At 38.5% G+C, this 19,816-nt stretch overlaps 1 protein-coding gene across 13 annotated transcripts in view; it reads left to right on the top strand.

Moving 5' to 3' along the window:
- The window catches only part of GAS2 (growth arrest specific 2), a 150,657-nt gene that overhangs the window by 85,763 nt on the left and 45,078 nt on the right, over positions 1–19,816 (top strand). For all 13 annotated transcript variants that reach the window (XM_072793759.1, XM_072793758.1, XM_072793757.1 and 10 more), the window contains 2 exons: positions 6,384–6,525; positions 13,194–13,301. In XM_072793759.1, coding sequence (XP_072649860.1) covers positions 6,384–6,525; positions 13,194–13,301 — 250 coding nt within the window. The remainder of the gene's footprint in view (positions 1–6,383; positions 6,526–13,193; positions 13,302–19,816) is intronic.

Raw genomic sequence — 19,816 nt, 5'->3', positions numbered from 1 at the left:
AAGTGTCTGCCTTCAGCTCAGCTCATGGCCCCAGGACCCTGGGATCCAGCCCACGTCAGGCTCCCTGAGCCTGCTTCTCCCTCTCCCTCTGCCTGCCTGCCACTCCCCCTGCTTATGTGCACTCTCTCTCTCTCTCCCTATCTCTCTGTTAAATAAATAAATAAATAAATAAATAAATAAATAAATAAATAAAATCTAAAAAAACAATTACTAATTTCACAAAGAAATTATCTAAGGATTAAGATAACCCCTATGTTACAGTGCTCAGTTTGTAAACATTGTTATTTATTTTCTTCACCTACTTGAGTGGTGTGAAGTATTGCACACCTAAGCTGAAAACCGGAAAATAAGCCAAGATTATTTATTTAGGCTGTTGTTTTTGTTGTGTGCAGCATAAAGTAAATATAAACATCTACTTAAGTTTCTATCTGTACACATTTGAAGAACTTTCTAAAAAAAAAAAATGTTAATGGAAGCTCAATTGTGCTTTACAGACAAACCCTGTAAGCCCAAATTTCACTACCTAAGCTGTATGTGAGAGCATATTAGTTAAAGAGAAAAAAAGGAAAATTCAACCACGTGAGCTAATTTTACTCCTAAATATTTCTTTGAAGATATTTAAACTATGTCTGCATCTTTATTTTGTGCTTCCTCCTTTCCCCACTCCTCCACAGAGGGCTCCATAAATTGTTGAGTTAAGACAGCATTAGCCAAAACTAGAAGCGATTCGAGGAGAGCTCTTAGAAATCAGGACATTACTTCGTATACACAGGAGAGGAGCTTTGACCATAACAAAATCCCCAGCACAATCTTGAGTTGTGAGCATTTTTAAAAATCACTGATAGATGATGTGGGGTTTTTTTTACATTTGATTCTGAACATTTACTCCTTAAAGTTACATAAATGTCGTCTTAAAAGCATCAACATCACTTCAGATATGATTCTCAAGATGTTTCTGATTGTCTGCCGTGTTCTCCTGCCTGCGAACACTCAGCGAGGCTCCTTTGAGAGCTGTGGGCCTCTCTGAGTTCTGAGTTGGGAGACTGAGACCACTTATTTTTTGTTCTCAGGGGTAAAACTTCCTTTTATTTTCAACTAAATAGAGCTATCATCACTGGAGAGTGAAATCCCACTATTAATATTGCAGAAACCATGTCAGTTTCTGAGTGTAAAATATGCATGTTTTCCTTTTGAAAAGCAAAACACTCAGCAAAAGCAGGTCAATACAATAAAACCTGAAAGATCTTTTTAATGACAATGCTTTGATATTCATTGCTGAAAAATTTGCCCATGAGTTCAGCCTTTTTTCAGACTACAGAATTAAGATCAGCTTTATGCTAAAAATTGAAAACTTTTGATATTTTGATTTGGGGCCATAATCAAGAATTAATATCTTAGGAGAGCTTTTGATATTTTAATTTTTGAGTACTTCCTTAGTTTTGAACAAAATTTATGACCATTTGAAAGAAATATACTTGGTGAACATCCTCCCTGGTCTCCCGTTTCAATCTGTGGCCTAACGGAGTGTTGCTTAAAATAAAACTATTCTTAGACAAGGTTTATTAATTAACACATCCTATTTAAAGGATTTGACTCTGCTAAGACTATCACATGTGTTCACATGGGTGAAATTTCCTTCCCAATGTAAATCTATCTTTAAGTTACTTCAAAACAGAATAGAAATGGAGCAAAACTATCTTGCAAGAGCCTATATAAGCCGTCTGTTAAATATCAACTTATCTACTTATCATAAACTTATCTGCCTTAAAAAGGGGAGGGGGTTCCAAAAATGTATCCCCCTAACTCTAGTGAAATAGGCCCCAGATGTCTTTTGTTTGAAAACTCTACTGAAGTCTACTTAAGTAGTGTACTTAGTCTATTTAGTCTGCTAAATAGTTTGAGTAAATTCTGTAGTTCAGGGCTCAGTTTGGAAGCTCAATTATGTCATCTAGACACATCTCAAAAATTGTGTCACATGCCAGAAAAATGGAAAGTTCACTCCTAGAAACTTCATAAAGTTATTAACCAGAAGACCCTTTCCCTAGCATGTTGCATTTTTTTTTTTTCAATCAGACAAAACCAAAGTCATTGCCCTTTCATTCTTCACTCCACTCTCCCATCAATGGGGTATTCAGATGGGAGGGTTTGGTTTTAGTGGATTCAACCTTCTTGCTATCTTTAGTTTGACCCTGATTTCAGTGTGAGAGCGACAAATTCTCTCTCCTAAAACTCTAAAATTTTGTAGCCAGAAAGAAGTAGAAAACAGTATAGATTTGGGAAAACCTTACAGACAAAGTGGTATAGAATTAATCATGGAAACCAGAATGAAGCAGCCTTTTGGAGAGTAGGAAAAAAGACCTATTTGGTGACTAAGTTGGCTTGCAGGTGTGAGCCCTGGGCCCCAGGGGAGTGTCATGATTTACAGCCTGTTGACATCTCCAGACAGACAGGAAGCCAATGAATCGTATTTAAGTGTGCATTTTGGGGCTGGCTGACTCTACCTTAGGCAGCTTGAAGTATTTAAAAGCCAATATAAGCAGAGATTTGGAGCTTAGTGTTGATTTTCTATGTTCAGTGGCAGAGCTAATTTTCAGCATTCCCAGATAAAGAAAAATTCTCCAGGGCAAGTTTTCCATGGATGACTTTGTTACCAACTTCATTCAAACTTAGTTTGCTCAAACTTGGTAGCAGACATGGTGAAGCCTGTTGTTTCTCTAGTAACATCTAATTATTTTACTTTGTAAAAAAAAAAAAAAAAAAGAGGAGAGAGAAAAAAGAAAAAATTATGCACCGTATTCCTGAGAGGTGGCCTGAATCCACCGACAATTACAAATGAAATCATATTTTCCAATTGGCTTAATTTATGCATTCAAATACGATGCTTTTACTTAGGATTGACTTTTAATTGGCTGTGAATTCTAGTGTGTTACATTCCTCTCGCTTCACCGCTCAGTTTGTGTTATTCTCTTAAGAATATTAAATATAACAAAATTTTATACCTTGATGGACCAAGAATTCAAAGAAGTCTAGGGAGATTAAAAACCTCAGTTGCCTGCTGAAGTTCATCCAGTGAGTTAGTGGCAAAGCTGAATTTCTAACTGGCTTGGCTACATCCAGCACTGAGTTATTTCTGCTGTTCCATAATTCTAGGAAAACTGGTATAGAGAAGGCCTGTAATAAGTTCTTTTGTAAAGGTCACAAACAATAGTGATAATATAAACAGTAGTAATCTTACTACTTTACATCTTAATTTTCATGCCGTTACATTATTTTCTCTTGGTGGTATAATATATTTTTCAAAAAGCGTTGGCAAAAGCACGTTAGTGCAGCAGTTTCTTAGTGGTAAAAGCTTTGATACATCACTTATCAAGGCCATTTCAGAGGCTAGGCCATGTGTTAGACACTGTACCGCTCATGTAATGGACACTCTTTTAATTTCTTCTAATAACATTAAAACACAGGAGTTAGAATTCCCATTTACATTGAACTTACAAGGAGGCTCAGAAATAATGCATTGCATGATGCCCAACTGTGCTCTTACACTGAAGAGGTCCAACAGTGGTTGCTGTTCCCACATCCTCTCCACCTCCCACACCATTACATCAGACTTCTAGGGCAGGCCATTTTCCTTTCTACTTTTCCTGATAGAAAACAGACTTCTAGAGGTTAAGTGATTTGCTAAATTTAAAGAGCAGGTTAATGGCACAGTGAGCTCAAGTCTACCTCGGGGAAGAATGATACACAAATCTCCATGTGAGTGTTGTTGGAACTTGTCAACAGTAGTGAGATGCTGGGTTGAGTTCAGTGTAATTAATGAACTACTAGAAAGGGTGAAAAAAAAAAGTATTTGGTTTGGTTTTGGATAGGGTTTACAATCTTCTGGGAAAACTTTTGATAAAGCATTTATGTGCACGTAATATTGATATGTCTTATCCCTTGCTCATGTGCACTCTAAATACACAAGTAAATACCTTAAAAAATAAAGTGATGTGCAATTAGAGATCCAGAACAATGAAAGCAAATTCATATTTGGAACCACAAATCATCATCATATGATACTAGGAGATATTTTTTTCATTCACACAGTGCTTTTAAGTACCTACTGTGTGCCAGGATGTATGCTAGCTCTTGGGATGCTGTGAATTAGACAGTGGTCTCTGCTGTTACAGATTTCCAGTCAGGTGCATGTTTCCATTATGTCCTATTAACTGGATAATATGTAGAAAACATTAGAAATATGATGAACGGCGCCTAGGTCTTTTAGCTAATGACTTATTTAACTAAAAATTATTCTGTTCATTAGAGACAGTTCTCAGAAAAGCAGTTGTTCAGCTGTTAGGACAGCCTAAACTGTTTTGTACTAAATTCTACGTTTTCAGCTTTCAAAGAGCATCTGACACAATATGCATCCTTACCCTCTAAGTTCTGAAGAAAAATTAGAAAATGAAATAAAAGAGTTGCAGATGGAACATCAAATATCAGCTTTACTACAGATAAGATCCAAGGTGACAGACATGCTTGGTGTCTTTTTTTTTTTTAATTTTTATTTATTTATGATAGTCACAGAGAGAGAGAGAGGCAGAGACACAGGCAGAGGGAGAAGCAGGCTCCATGCAGGGAGCCTGACGTGGGATTCGATCCCGGGTCTCCAGGATCGCGCCCTGGGCCAAAGGCAGGCGCCAAACCGCTGCGCCACCCAGGGATCCCATGCTTGGTGTCTTTAACTGACCTCCAGAAGTAGGCCAATTAATGACCGAATTACAAACAAGAATGAACAGGGTGGAGTTTCCTCTGGAGGCCTTCCTGTGGGCTGCCTCCTGGAAGAAGGGCAACTGAATCAGGCATGCTCAGCTGAGTCTTAGAGTCTACAATTTGATACACCCCTTCATCTTGTTGGAGAAGAATGAGCAATGAAAGGCAGAAGCCAGGGATTAAACTAATTGAGCACCCTTGACAAGAACAAGACGTCAAGGGTGGGGAAATTGCTTCCTCTGGAAGTGTGTCCTGAACACATGTCTGATGATGTAAGTTAACATAATAAGCCATTAGAACGGGATGATAATCTAAGCTTTTGCATGTAATGATCTTTTATTTTTATTTTTTAAGATTTTATTGATTTATTAGAGACACAGAGAGAAAGAGAGGCAGAGACAGAAGCAGGCTCCATGCAAGGAGCCTGACATGGGACTCGATCCCAGGACTCTGGGATCACACCCTGGGCCGAAGGTAGGCGCTAAGCCACTGAGCCACCCAGGGTTCCCCTTAATGATCTTTTAAATACATTACTCACTCTAAGGTAGTGGACATACCGTGTACTTATTAGTTCTCTCTATGTAGATGATTTTCTTTGCAGATTATCCATTACCTATATTTTAGCTTTCCAAACAACTTGTTCCCCCTCCTTTCTAACATGGAATCACCTGATTAAAATGTCAGGGAAAAAAAGAGCCTCAACCCCACATTCAGAAAATCTGGATTTGCATCTTTGTCTTACTTCTAGCCAATTCTGTGCCCTTTCTGGATCTTTAAATTCTTTATTCTGTAAAGAGTATAACCGGATGATCCCAAAGGCCCTTCACAACTCTCAAATTCTGGAATTACCTTTGGTCTTCTCCACCTTGGTAAACTAATATCCATCTAAGAAACCAAACCAATTTTAAATTTAGCCTAAGAAAAACATGATTATGGGAGGTAAAGAATGCAAATAACAACTGCATCTCTTTCTCTCTTTGAACTTCTATGGTGTTGAAAATTTACAACACATACTTTTTAACATATCGTTATTCTAAATTATTTCTGTTTCCTCTCTTTTCATTTTCCTTCACTGTGCCCCTATCCATGCTTTCATTATGTTGTTTTTAGGTGTATAACCCCACACTGCATTGCCCTGGGCTCAGAGGGGATGTACCATTAACAGTGAATTTCTTCTCTGTTAAATCATTTAAGGATGTTTGTTTTGGGGTTTTGCTATTTTCATCTTTAACACGCTCGTGTTCCAAATAGGGATTCAATTACAAATCTCAGAGCTAGTAAATCTAAAAGCTGAAGACTAAATTTTGCATGATAATTCATGTTATTGCCTCAATATGTTCTGTGGAGTATTTTTATTCTTAATATGTCCAGGTGTCTATTCATGTGTCTATGTATACATCCAAACCTACATATGTGTGTGTGTAACTATATCAAAATCAGATCTGTGTGTGTGTGTGTTTTTTTTTCCTGCTTAGAAGGAGGCTGTTTTAAGAACTTACTATTTCTGTGCCAGAGAAAATGAGTTTTAACAGCCAGCAGTTTGGCCCTATGGTGTTCATGATCAAATGTAACATATGATAAATGTACCGTTACTAGTCATGCGTGTGTATTGATCTGGTGTCTTTCAAAAGGTATGGTGTGGAGCCTCCCGGTTTGATAAAATTGGAAAAAGAGATTGAACAAGAAGAAACACTTTCTGCTCCTTCTCCTTCACCTTCTCCTTCATCAAAGTCTTCTGGAAAAAAGAGTACGGGGAACCTCCTGGATGATGCGGTCAGTACAATTGGTTGAATTTCTTACTAGCACTTAGTCGTTTTTGGACTTCAAAACCCATTCTACACAATATTTTGTCAGTCTGACCTTTACCTATTGCAGTTTCACTGAAATTCACTTTTAAGTCTGATGAAAATGTCTGTAGTCCTACAACGACAGAAGTAGTCATTTTTGAGATTCGAAACTGAGCCGGTCATTTCAAATTCAGTGTCACTGGACTCTACTGAGTCTATCTACAATTTTAGGATTACAAGTTAACTTCCTAAAAATTCTCTTTGCGAAACAGCTCAACCTTGATGGTTTTGGTTCACGGTTCTTGTCTCACAGATGAGAAGCCTGAGGCGGGAGAAGAGGACACAAACATACCACAGAGAACATAATTGGCCTTTGCCACCTGCCTGCCATGGGCCAGAGCCCATCATTGGTTTTCAAATGCTCTTGTCATAGGGCTCATTTCTTGTTGAAAAAACTGAAACAGGAGTCGAATCACCTGCTGAGGGGAGAGGAGCTTTGATTCCAACCCACTTTTGCTGTCTGGGATCCCCAGCCCTCTACTTAGCAGAGTAATTGAGTCATGCATTGTCTTTGGCAGATTAGGGAATGTTTCCACGTACCCTCGTAATCCCAGAGAACAGATTAGGCTGAGAAGCAGTGCTGACCCTTAGCTGAGAGCTTCCTTCTCTAGGCTCTGAGCTGCAAAGGGCTGGGAAGGGGCCGCCTGACTCTGTAGGATGTGGAAGAGTGATGGCCTCACCCTTTGCTTTTCCCTGGGCCACACTGTGGCTGTCTTGCAGAGTCAGATAAGCAGAAGTACAACAGTTTGACAGACTGAGAATTTCCATTTCTGAGGGCAGCAAACCTAAACTTAGCTTGTCAAGGCTTCTTAGCCAATACCAATTTCATTTTGTTTCTTTTGTTCAATCCCCTCAGGAATTAAAGACGAGGCAGGGCATTTTAATGCAATACCATCTAAAAGGATTTTAAAGTCAAGGACTCTTTTAGGATGCCTTGCTTGTCATATTATTTTACTTTTATTGTGTAAGGAAATTGAATGACATGTTGTTTTAACACTAGGCAAAGGCATATTATTTATATATTGATGAGCACAATGTTCCTTCTCTGCCAGTCACGCTCTTCTGATTCAACTTAACTTTCGAGTAAGATGTTCCTTTAGTCTTCCTTAGGAATGGGTTCCTCTAGGGCTGCTACACTTGATTTTTCTCCTTCTCCTCTTAGCTGTCACCTCCGTTCACTTTCTCCAGTGCATTATAGGCAGAGTTCTGGCCAATGTCACCCCTTAGCCTTTTAATGAATGAATTACTGAATCAAATGAAAAATTTTTTTAAGGATTTTATTTTTATTTATTTATCTTAGAGAGAGAGAGAGAGCACACACCAGGGAGAGGCAGAGAGAGGCAGGGAGAGAGAGGGACAAGCAGAGTCCGGGCTGAGCCTGGAGCCCGAGGCCGGGCTCGATCTCACGACCCTGAGATCATGACCTGAGTTGAAATCAAGAGTCAGGATGCTTCTGCACTTCACCGATTGAACCGCCCAGGTGCCCCCTCAAATTATTACTATTATTATTATTATTATTATTATTATTATTATTATTATTATTTTGTTTAGTTTGCAAATTATGAGACCACCTTCTGCTGTTTGATACTGTTTGTCCTTCAGATTCTCCCACCGGAACATTATTGCTACCTGAATGGTCAGCCAAAAGATGCAGCTCAGATTTGATCAAAATGTTTACAGGGGTGCCCTGCAGCATTCCGGGGTAACGCCCAAGCTCATTTATGTGTTGCGTAAGCCCTCCGTGTTCTGGCCCATTTTGTCTTCCCTGAATTTTTACCCCGTGGAGTTATTCTTGCCTGTGATGTACCCACGCCGATCCCAGGTTTCTCGGGTAATCCTAACCCTGGCTTTTCCGCGCTGGCTTCCCTCATCACACTGCTGCTTACTCACCATTTGAACTTTCCTATGAGCCCTCTTTCACCTTTTAGAACTCAGGTTGCACAGCCTCCTATGTGAAGTTTTGTCAGTGTCTCTCATCCCAGGCAAAGCCAACAAGCTAGTTCTTGATCCCCCAAAGTTTTGTGGGTATTTAATGAGGTACGTGCTTTCTTGGGCATCAATGCCTGTTCTCCATCACAGGATCATATCTTATCTTTTTTCATCTGCGTCTATCCAACACCAGGCATCCTGGATAAATTACCCGTATAGGTGATACAAGTTTTTAAGAAGCTTCTGCCTTTTTCCATGTGTCGCGAAGAGCTGTGTGCTCTGCAAATATGTGTGCTACTCAGTGGGGCTGTGGCTCAAAGGTTGTGGCTTTGCAGAGGGTGCGGAGGTTGCCACTTGAAGCTGTTCACATGAACCTAGGTGCAGTCGCTAGAAGGAAGCTGGGTCCTTTTCTTCACCAGCTTGTCCCCCGTGTGGCCACCCCTCATCCTCGAGTAGGGGAGTAAAAGGATGGGAGAGAGAAGGTGGTGCGAAGAGTGGAAGGGATTTGGGGAGAGTCTTGCCAGTACTGCAGCTGGGGAGGTGATGAGTTGGGTACTCCCTTCAGGATGGCAGCGCTGTCGCTCTGCGGCTGTTCCCTCTACCCCAGCTCCTGTTCTCTCCACTGCAAACAGTGCAGGGGATTTCACAAGGGCTTTAAACCCCCTGTAATGCTTACCAAATGGAGTTTGGGGACACAACCATCTGTTTAGTTAAGGGGTTTTAATCGATTGTAGGAAATGTATGAACTGGGTTTTGTCTGTACTATTGACACCTTAGAATACTATGTTCGGAAAGTCTTTAAATCCATATTTCTCAAATAATGTTTAATCAGACACACTGCCAGATGCCCCATGGGGAAAAGAATTCCATGGTTATGTTAGTTTGAGAAATATAGCTTACTATAGTCCCTAACTAGAATGTGGCAATGCACTTTGCCATATCAGAGACAGTAGTGAGTTCTCTGAGAGGATCTTGTTTATTTTTTTAATGTTTTAATTTTAATTTTTATTTATTTATTCATGAGAGACAGAGAGAGAGAGAGAGAGAGGCAGAGACACTGGCAGAGGGAGAAGCAGGCTCCCTGCAGGGAGCCCGATGTGGGACTCGATCCCAGGACTCCAGGATCAGGCCCTGGGCTGAAGGTGGTGCTAAACCTCTGAGCCACTCGGGTTGCCCTTTTTTATTATTTTTTAAAGAATTGTTTTATTCACAAGAGATACAGAGAGAGAGGCAGAGACACAGGCAGAGGGAGAAGCAGGCTCCCTGGAGGGGGCCCAATGTGGGACTTGATCCCAGGACCCAGGTTCACGACCTGAGCCCAAGGCAGATGCTCAACTGCTGAGCCGCCCAGTTGCCCCTGAGAGGATCTTATTTAATCTTAAATCTTCTAAATTTATTTAGCCACAGCAGTCTTTTGTAGTCTCCCTCAGTCTATGTTGGCAAAATTGCACCTAATATCCACATTCTGTTTGAGTGATAGTTTTTTCATTGGTATGTTTTATTTCAGGGACAGTGGAACAAAGAGAAAAATAATTTGTGCCTCACCCATGGTTTAGAACAGAGCTTCATATGTCAAGTATAAGAAAGTAAAGTCCCTATGGCAACTGTTTCACTACTTGTGAGGCATATACAGCTTTTGGGGAGTTGAAATTCATAAGCTGCAGTGTGTGCTGTAGAATAGGGTATAAGAGGGGCCCCTGGGTGGCTCAGTGGTTGAGCACCTGCCTTTGGCTCAGGTCGTGATCCCCGGGGTCCTGGGATCGAGTCCCACGTCAGGCTCCATGCATAGAGCCTGCTTCTCCCTCTGCCTATGTCTCTACCTCTGTCTCTCATGAATAAATAAATAAAATATTATAAAAAATAGGGTGTAAGATAGGGATTGCTTGCAAAGTCCCTGTGGTTAGTTAATACTATTGGATATATTGGATATTTTTACTCTAGCAAAGTTATTATTTCACAAAAAAAAAAAAAAGAAAAAAGAAGGGAGGAAAAGGAGAATAAGGGGGGAGAGCAAAAGAAGAAGGGGGAAAAAGACAAAAGAATAAAGAAAAAGAAGCTGACCTAAGATATATTCCATTTTCCAGTTTCAACAATAACTGCCAGTTTGCAACTTTCAATATATCCTCCCATTTTCTTAGGGGAATTGTGAAAAATTGAAAAAAAAATAGATGAGCCTTTATGCCAATAATTCATGCCACCTTCTTTAATCAAGATATCATCCAAGAAACACAGTGAATGTGGTGTCTATTCAGATTAATATATTCTCCAGATGTCCTGATAGAGGGCATCAGCTGTGAATAAAAAAAAATAAAATAGGGGTGTGTTGAGTTCTGTGTTTGCCTTCCCTCCCGGTGAGCGCGTTCCCACACAGTGCAATGAATACAGTTCTAAGAAACCATTCTTACTTTCTTCCTCTTCTCCACCAACTTCCTCAGTCTGGGGATGAAAGATAGTATAATTCTGAGCAATCAAGCTCCTCTTGAAATCCTATTTCAGCAGAAAATTGGCTGAGTTCCTGGCCAGAACCAGAGCACCTGCCAGGCTGACTTGTCCCAAGGTAATAGAAGAAGCACAGATGTCATCGGTCACTGTTGACTTAACAATATATTTCCACTACCCACAGTCTGGCCTTGTCTCTTCTATTTCTGCCTCTACCTCTCACACAACTACAAAAAAGCCCTTGATTTAAAAAAAAAAAAAAAAAACGAGTCCAATTTCAAAGCTCAGAAGGCAATGGAGAAGGGCAGGTCACTTGAGAATATGTTTCTTGTCTTTTACTCCATTTGATGCCAGCCAGTGGTTTCTGGGTTTCATCTAGGACACTTCAAGATGGAACCACTTTCCATACATAATCATGATTGTCTTGTCCTGGCAGAGGAACCACTTGAACACCAATTTACCATCTTGCCCAGTTCCCCTGTGGCAGTGAAGCTGTGTCAAGCACGGCTCTCCTAAAGTTTGGGCCAAGTGTTTTTATGAAGCTATCTGATTTTCTGCTGGATGGTGAAAGTCCTTCTCCATCTCTCCCTTCCTGCCCTCTCTCTCTTCTTTCCTTTCTCCTGGAAGCCCTTATTGTGGTGAAAAGATATGGTATAAATTAAACATTTTTTAAATGTTTTAGTCCCCCTGGGGGACTCCGTCGGTTAAGCATCTGCCTTGGGCTCAGGTCATGGTCCCAGGATCCTGGGATCGAACCTTGCATCCGGTTCCCGGAGCCTGTTTCTCCCTTTCCTGCTCCCCCTGCTTGTGTGCTTTCTCTCGCTCTCAAATAAATGAATAAAATATTTAATAAAAAAAATGAAAGAATTAGGGATTCTAGGACTGATGACAATCTGCGTCTTGAGATTGGTTCTCTTTCCCTCAGCGGTAGTGTTGGTTCTTCTTTATTGGTCTTCACTGAGGCATTAATGGTTTAGTTCTTAAGGTAAGTTTTGCTTCCGAATTCCTCCGTCCTTTCTGGTTTTCCCTCTAGTGTCTTATGCATCCATTCTTTCTAAAACCTCTCTTATTCTAGGGAAACCAAGGTGCTTGAGTCCTTCACATCAACATGCAAGTGTGTGCGTGTGTCACTCTTCCCAATGGTTTTTACTAATTGAAGTCAGACATTGAATCAAGGGACTGTTTGAGTTTCTTTAATGAAAAAACTCCAGGAACCATTTATTTGCGGTAAAAAGAATTTGAGTGAGGGGAGCCCAAGCGTATTCCTGTAGAATCTCAACTAACTCGATCTCGCTTCTCAAATGCATGCTATGCATTATTAGATCTTTCTTCCATGGCAACTTTGACTCAGGGAATTATTGTTCTGGTTTGTTTGGTTGGTTGGTTGAACAGAGGGCAGTCGTGAGATACAACATGGTAGCTTCTCAACCCAGGAAAACATAAATATAAACCTATTCCTAAAATCATGGACTACTCATGATCTTCCAAGAGCCACAACTATTTATAAGAATTGTGTGCATCTCCCTTAGATTATGTATTTTTTAAGGTGTAAGGAGATGGATAAAATAGAAATGAAGTCTAATATTCACACATGGATTCTAGACAGCATGTACATTGTAAGGTATTGCCACAGAAGTAGGTTTTGGTAGGTGAGACTTACTGAGATGGGGAGAAATGCTGGGTGACTCTGGGTGAAGAAGAGATGACTTCCTCAAGGAAATCTTAGAGTTCAAAATAATATGAAATAGTAGGCTCATTTTTGAAAAATTAATTCTCATTTATTTTAGAAATGGCAAGATTAATATCACTACCATTGTAATGAGGACAATGTATCCTGTTAACATACATTCTATTCTAGCTTTCAGGATATTTATCTTGGCAACGCAACGTATACGATCTTTTTAATTCTTCCCAAATGAGAAACTAGCTCATTATTCCTATACTGCCAATTGGTTTGCTCATCATTATCCTCCAGCATTATTATTATTGTCATCATCCAACTTATGCCTTAGTGCTGTTATTGGCCTTCAGAAAATGCCCCCAGGGCCTGACTTTTACATAGTTAGGATTGAATGTGATATTTCTGTGCTCATATCATGTCCATAGTTTGATCTAGAACAAATTTAAAAGCATTTAATGGTCCAGGGGCCTTTGATCCCATGGAACAAATTAATCCAAATGGAACCTGATTAAGGAAAATTGAACTTGTCTGCTCTTTTCTTTTAGGTGAAGCGAATTTCTGAAGATCCTCCTTGCAAATGCCCAAACAAATTCTGTGTGGAGAGGCTCTCTCAAGGAAGATACCGAGTGGGAGAAAAGATCCTCTTCATTAGGGTAAAGTTTTACTTTTCACTTGTTCTCTTGTGCCTTATGAGACTATTCAGGACTTGAGTTGGGAATTATAGGGGAAATATGACCCGTCACTAAGCAGGAACTTCCCTTATGCTGCTTACAGTTGGAGTTGAAGTTACGAGGTATGAACATTTGTTAATATATTATACATAATTATTACTGAGGGCTAAATAAATAGAACTGTCTTTCTCTTTTTGCACATATACAAACACACATGCCAAACAGATCATAGAGATCAACTGCAATGAGAAAAAGAGAAACCAAATTCCTTTTTTGTTTATGCATTTAGTTTCAAAAGAACTAGACACCTTGCCCTGTCCCCAAGGCCCCAAACCCCATGGGAAACAGAAAGAGTTTTCTTCCTGGGTCTTCCATATCCCAAGTTTGGGAAATGATCATCCTGTTGATCCTGGTAACTTTGAAATTATTTGAAAAGGCTTTTTTTTTTTCAAGAAGCTTGGGTCATGAACCAGAGTGAGAATGCAGACTCATTACAAAGGCATGGTTAAGTTGTGACTGCCATTTTTCACTTCGTTTTCTGGGTTAGAATAATGAAGCATGGATGTGTGCCAATGAATGTTCTGGTGATCTCTGTCCATTTTACAATCATTTACAGTCATTAATGTCCACTTTACTAATGAAAACTCTGACTAGATATCATAAGAAGTTTTAGGTTATTAGTGGCTCAAAGTAACATTTCATACTTTTCACTTGTGATCCTTTTTTTGCTAATAATCAAGATAATTTGAACTCAAAATAAGTTTGTAACATTTCCTGAGGCCAAGCTTCTTCTTTTCAAACGTAAGAAAATGAAAATATAGCACTCATATAATCCTAGAAATCTGCAATTAATAAGTATTTTCTACCATAGTCTTAGTCATTTCCTGAAGAACAGCTTATGATTCAAAGGAATTGTATTCTCTCATTTGAATAAGTTAAAATATCTTGCTTGTTAATCTGGTAGAGCAGATTGAATGTGTGCAGCAAGTACCATCAATGAAAATTCTTTTTTTTTTTAAAGATTTTATTTTATTTAATCATGAGAGATACAGAACAGGAGAGAGAGAGGCAGAGACACAGGCAGAGGGAGAAGCAGGCTCCATGCAGGGAGCCCGATGTGGGACTCGATCCCGGATCTCCAGGATCACGCCCTGGGCTGCAGGCGGCGCTAAACCGCTGCGCCACCCGGGCTGCCCCATCAATGAAAATTCTGAACAATACTCAAAGTCAATGATGAGTGTAAAGTTGTCTTAATTTCAACTTTTCACTGACACTTATTTATATGACAAAATTTTTAAGGTTCTACAACATGTTAGTTGAAGAAAAGTTTGACTGTAATTTGCCTTCAAAAATAATGTTGATCATTTTGTTTTTTTAATATAACTTTAGGGCCATGTTTATTGATTTTTAAAACAATTTCCAGGTAGTAATTGCTGTTTTGCTGTGGAATGACAATGAGAAAAATATAATGATATATAATGATTAGGGGTTTGAGAAAAAATCTAGAAGAATGGCCTCACTAATATGGAGAGTTGCCCTGGTATTTGCTTATTATTCTCTTGGTCTTTATTACAAAAATAATATATGTTTATTTTTGCCAAGCTACCTTCTTTTGCTTTTGTACATTAAAAAATAATAATTGTATTAAAATTTTTTGAATTTTACTAGGTTGATCTTTCTCAGATCAACCTTTCTTGAGACTCAGACTTCTTGAGAATATTAGGCCATTGAGCCTAGAATCAAAACCTAGGGCTTCATTTATTTAATTATTGCTTTTTATTTTTATAATACAAGTGTTGACAAGCACATGATTAATAAATTAGATCCTTCTCCCTATAATGTAATCTAATATCTTTAAGCAAGAATATATATCACATATGGCTATTTGTGTCAGGTCTTCCATATTTAGTTAATGGTCAGAGAATTTGATATCCACATTTATGAAAAATATAAATTTATATCATATTGGACATTAAGGTATTTTTTGATGTTCTGTTTTTCTGTTCAGAAGATGGTTTCCTTTTGGTGCAATCTTTTCATGTATTGTTTATAGAAGAATTGAGATTTGCTTTGCTGAAAAAAATTGCATCCAAGTCCTGAGTGAGAGCATTTGAATTTAATATCAGTTAACACAGCATAACATATTGCACACATTCAGTTTCATGCTTCTGGTGTTCCACGTGAGCTGCAATAAGAGAATTAACTGGAATATGATCCTTCCCTGATTGGCCCAGCAAGTTATGGGATTACTCAGCTATGACAAGTACTGTAGAATGGTGTAGTAATGACCTGTACTAAACCCTTTCTCTTTTTACACTGTCCACAGATAATTTATACTGTTTGTTTTGTTTTTTGTTTTTTGTTTTTTTTTGCAACAGGTTTTACTTTAAAAGTAGCCCATTTTTTTTTTCGATCCTTTTAAAAGGAAACTTACTATCACTGCATAAATTGGAAGCTAAAACTATTTGTCAAAAAAGGAAAATATCCATTAATATGTATTCATTGAAATTCCTATCCTTCAGCTTGCTAGGGCTCCATTCCCACCCTGATGAGTAAACTGATTTTTAAAAGGTCCTTCTCCTTGTCTGTGTTTGCCCTAAAGGCCTTTCCCTCCCATTCTATTGAGTTTAGGAGCTGAAATTTCACATGAAGACCATCTGCACCTTTCATTACATGTTATCTCCCTATTTCTTCTTCTACACTGAATGGACAAGCTAAAAAAGCCTTACTGATGCGTATACACTTTGGCTAGTACTTTTTGATTTGTGGCTTGGACTATATTTGTCATTCTGCACTCACTGTAAGGAGCTGACAGTTATGACTCAAAAATGCGTAGAGGTATTGGTTTTCAAGTGATCACATGGTTGTTGCTGCTAATATTGTAATTTTAGTTTGCTCTGATCACCTGAATTCAAGTACTAAGTACCTATAGTCAGAATCTCAAACACACAAGGGGAGTGACTACCTCACTGTCTCTGCATCGCAGTCCTGTGTTTCTTAAGTTTACGTTTTTAACATTTGCATATTTTAAAATTTGCCATGTCTCTTTAGAGGATGCAAGGTGTGGCCATATTTACTACATAATATAAGTAGATGCAATTACGCATTTTTATCGTAGAAAACATACCTACAGTGAAATATACGTGGTATGTTATATTAGCGTTTATCTGCTAGTTTTCTGTCCATTCTGAGAGCAGCAGTGTGTTCATATGGCCATAATGAACCTGTCCATGCAAAGAACAATTTAGAGTCAATTAAGGCTGTTAGGACTATTGACTTAGCTCTTACTTAAAGATAACGGAATTACCAAAATGCTAACTCAGTAAAAACCATCCCGTAGGAAGTCATAAATACAAGATTCCCTTATTCTTAAAAGATTCTCATATTTTTACTCTACATCTACTCTTTTCAACACGAGCCAGAGTTAACAAGTTCGTTGCTGACTAGATTTCAAGGTTTGTTGACAACACCCAGTCACTTTACTTATGTATGGTTTTATGATTATTATGTATCTGGACACAGTTTTTCTTTAAATATACATTCAGAGAGATACAATGCCAAGTGAAAAATATAAGAATGTTTGCAGATTACAGTGAAAGAGCCCAGAAGACATTTTCTGCAGAAGATATCTTTGCTAAGCATATGTTTTATCTGTGGGTTTCTAGAAACCAGTGTGTGAATAGCTACTCTGCATCTCTGGCTATCTAATATTTACTTATATACACACGTCCATATGCTTATGTGGGTATGTTTATTTATATGCATATGTCTCTATTTAACGGTGGGGGATTAATCTCTACCCAAATATGAAGAATCTTTTCGTACAAGAGAGAACCTCTGAGCTTTTTTACTGTGGCTTTTAGGCAAACATACTACTAATCCCCTGCCAAAGTCAGAATGCTCTTATTTCTAACTTTTCGAAAACTATTTCTTAAAGCCAGATTTTTGCCCTACATCTTCCAGTGAGTGACACTGTTTTTGAACTGTCTGGTGGACAAGCAAGCTAAGTGCAGCGAATTTGCCTCTGCACAGGGCAGATACACATTTACTCTCCTCCAAGGTATGAATATTTCAGTTAGTTTTCAGTGACTATTGAAATTGGACAATGGTGATAACAGTCTTCGTTGATATCTATGGTAACAGATATTTGAATCTTACCATTTAGCCATGCTATGTATATTTGAAATATAAATCGATGGATCTGAGGCTTCAAGTTGTCATTTTGAGGAGAAAAGTACCAATTTTCTATTGTTTTATTTCATTCAGTTAGTTGGTTCCTACCCAGGCTTTCGAATATCAAGTCAGGTGGCAATATAAATCTGTATAAGCTTGTAGGACAGGTTTTCAGAAATATGTCTTAGATGCCATAAAAAAGTACTATTTGATTTGTCAATCCCAACTCAGTGATGATAATATTCTATATAAATAAGAGTAATTAAAGTGATCTCCCTGAGGCACACCTGGCTGGCTCAGTTGGTAGAGCATGTGACTCTTGATCCATGGGGTCATGAGTTCAAGCCCATCCTGGGCATAGAGCTTAGTTAAAAAAAGAAAGAAAGAAAGAAAGAAAGAAAGAAAGAAAGAAAGAAAGAAAGAAAGGAAGGAAGGAAGGAAGGAAGGAAGGAAGGAAGGAAGGAAGGAAGAAAGAAAGAAAGAAAGAAAGAAAGAAAGAAAGAAAGAAGAAAGAAAGAAAGAAAGATTACATTTAAAAAAAAAAAAAAAGTGATCTCCCAGAAAAGCAGCCATGGGCATCATCTGGGAACTTGTTGGAATTGCAAATTCTTGGGCCTCACCTGAGGCCCAGCCACCTGTGTATTAACAAGCCATCCAGGTAATTCTGATGTGTGCTGAAATTTGAAATCACTAATCTAAAAGATGGGAAGAACTATATGAAGGAAGAGGTTGTTGTACCACAGCACAATTCCAAATAATTTGCATGTCTGACCCTGGAAAAATGTAACCATTCAGATACTAGACATGATCATTTTAAAGACTTCTACGTATCATTGTGAGGAAATTAGATATAATGTTAAGTAGAAAAAGCTAGACTTTTAAATTATATTTATATGTAAAATATCTCTCTATAAAAATTATATATAATTATGATTAAGGCTTGAAGGGAAAAGAAATAATTATTAAAAAGTTTTTAATTGCCGAGGGCATGGAATTATGAGTGAGCTGTTTTTTTTTTGTTGTTCTGCATTCATTTCTGATGATGACATTAAAATATGAACTATTTAAAAGAAGAAAAGCCAGCAACTTGATACAATTGCAAATCTGAAAATAAAGACACTTCTAAAAGGTGTCAGACTAATTAGCTGACGACTCATTTTTCTGGTCATTGGCTGAACTTCCCATGTTTTGGAAAAGGGTCAGGAGGTTTATTGGAATTGTGGTGTTATTTAGATGAGGGAGGACTTTGCATCTTGCTGTGCACTTGCAGCATATTGTTTTCTTGTATGAAGCTTTCACCTTTTCTTATCTTTTTTTTACTATTTTATCTCTCCATTTTGAAAATTGACTCAAATTATTTCAGGTTCATGCTAGGAAGCAAGCAAACATCGGGATAATGTCCCTTCTCTTTGCAAACCCTATCAGTAAGCCATATATTCAATTTTCTCTCAACTTGTTATTAAACCTTTAATCCTTTTTTTATTCCTTTCCCTTATGGCTCAATTTTTAGTGACATGCAAATGGCCTAATATGATGAACTGATCTCTGCTAATACATGAAATAAATGTAAATGGCTCTAATGAGTAGAGCATCGAGGGGGCAGGAGCTTTACACTTAGCATAGTTGCTCTAATGTCCAGGTAGTAGGACTTTCTGGCAAGAAATAGCAAGCCAGTGGGATCACATGGTGAGGCAGCTGATTTTCTGTGCTACTTGACTTGGCCACTAAGATGCTGAATAGTCTTTTACTTAATTACAGTTTGTCACCACCCTAACATTGTACAGAGTGTGCTCCAAGGAATAATAGTTCCCGAAGGTATCCAGAGAGATTATTTGGGAAGAACAGTTATCATGCTAGAGAGTTTAAATAGGCTTCTTTAAGAACTCTTTTTATTGAACTGACTTTATTAGCCTCTGTCTGGGCACAGGGCAGATCTCATTTTAACCTCCCATTGGGTGAGGTAGACACGTTCCCATTTTACAGATGAGGAAGCTGAAGCATGGAAGTTGAATAACTTCCCAAAGCGATAAGCTCATAAGCAGCAAAAGCAGCATTCACAGGCCTAACTCCCACTCAGTGCTCTTTACCACAGAGCAACATTGATTTCTTTATCTGAGATTATCTGGGATTTCTCAGAGGGTTGGATGTGCTCATGTGACCTATTAATTCCTAGAGCGAGATGTACTAAGGCTAAGTACATCTGAGCATAGAAATGTTCCCTCTCCTGCCATTTTTGTCCCCCCAGAGCATCATCCTAAGCTAGGAGGCCATGGAAATATGCTTTGGGAAAAACATTATCCATTGAAGCAGATTAAAAAAAATAA

Source organism: Canis lupus, chromosome 23 (assembly GCF_048164855.1).
Source record: "Canis lupus baileyi chromosome 23, mCanLup2.hap1, whole genome shotgun sequence".
Taxonomy (NCBI): Eukaryota; Metazoa; Chordata; class Mammalia; order Carnivora; family Canidae; genus Canis; species Canis lupus.
This window is presented reverse-complemented; position numbering and strand designations above follow the sequence as displayed.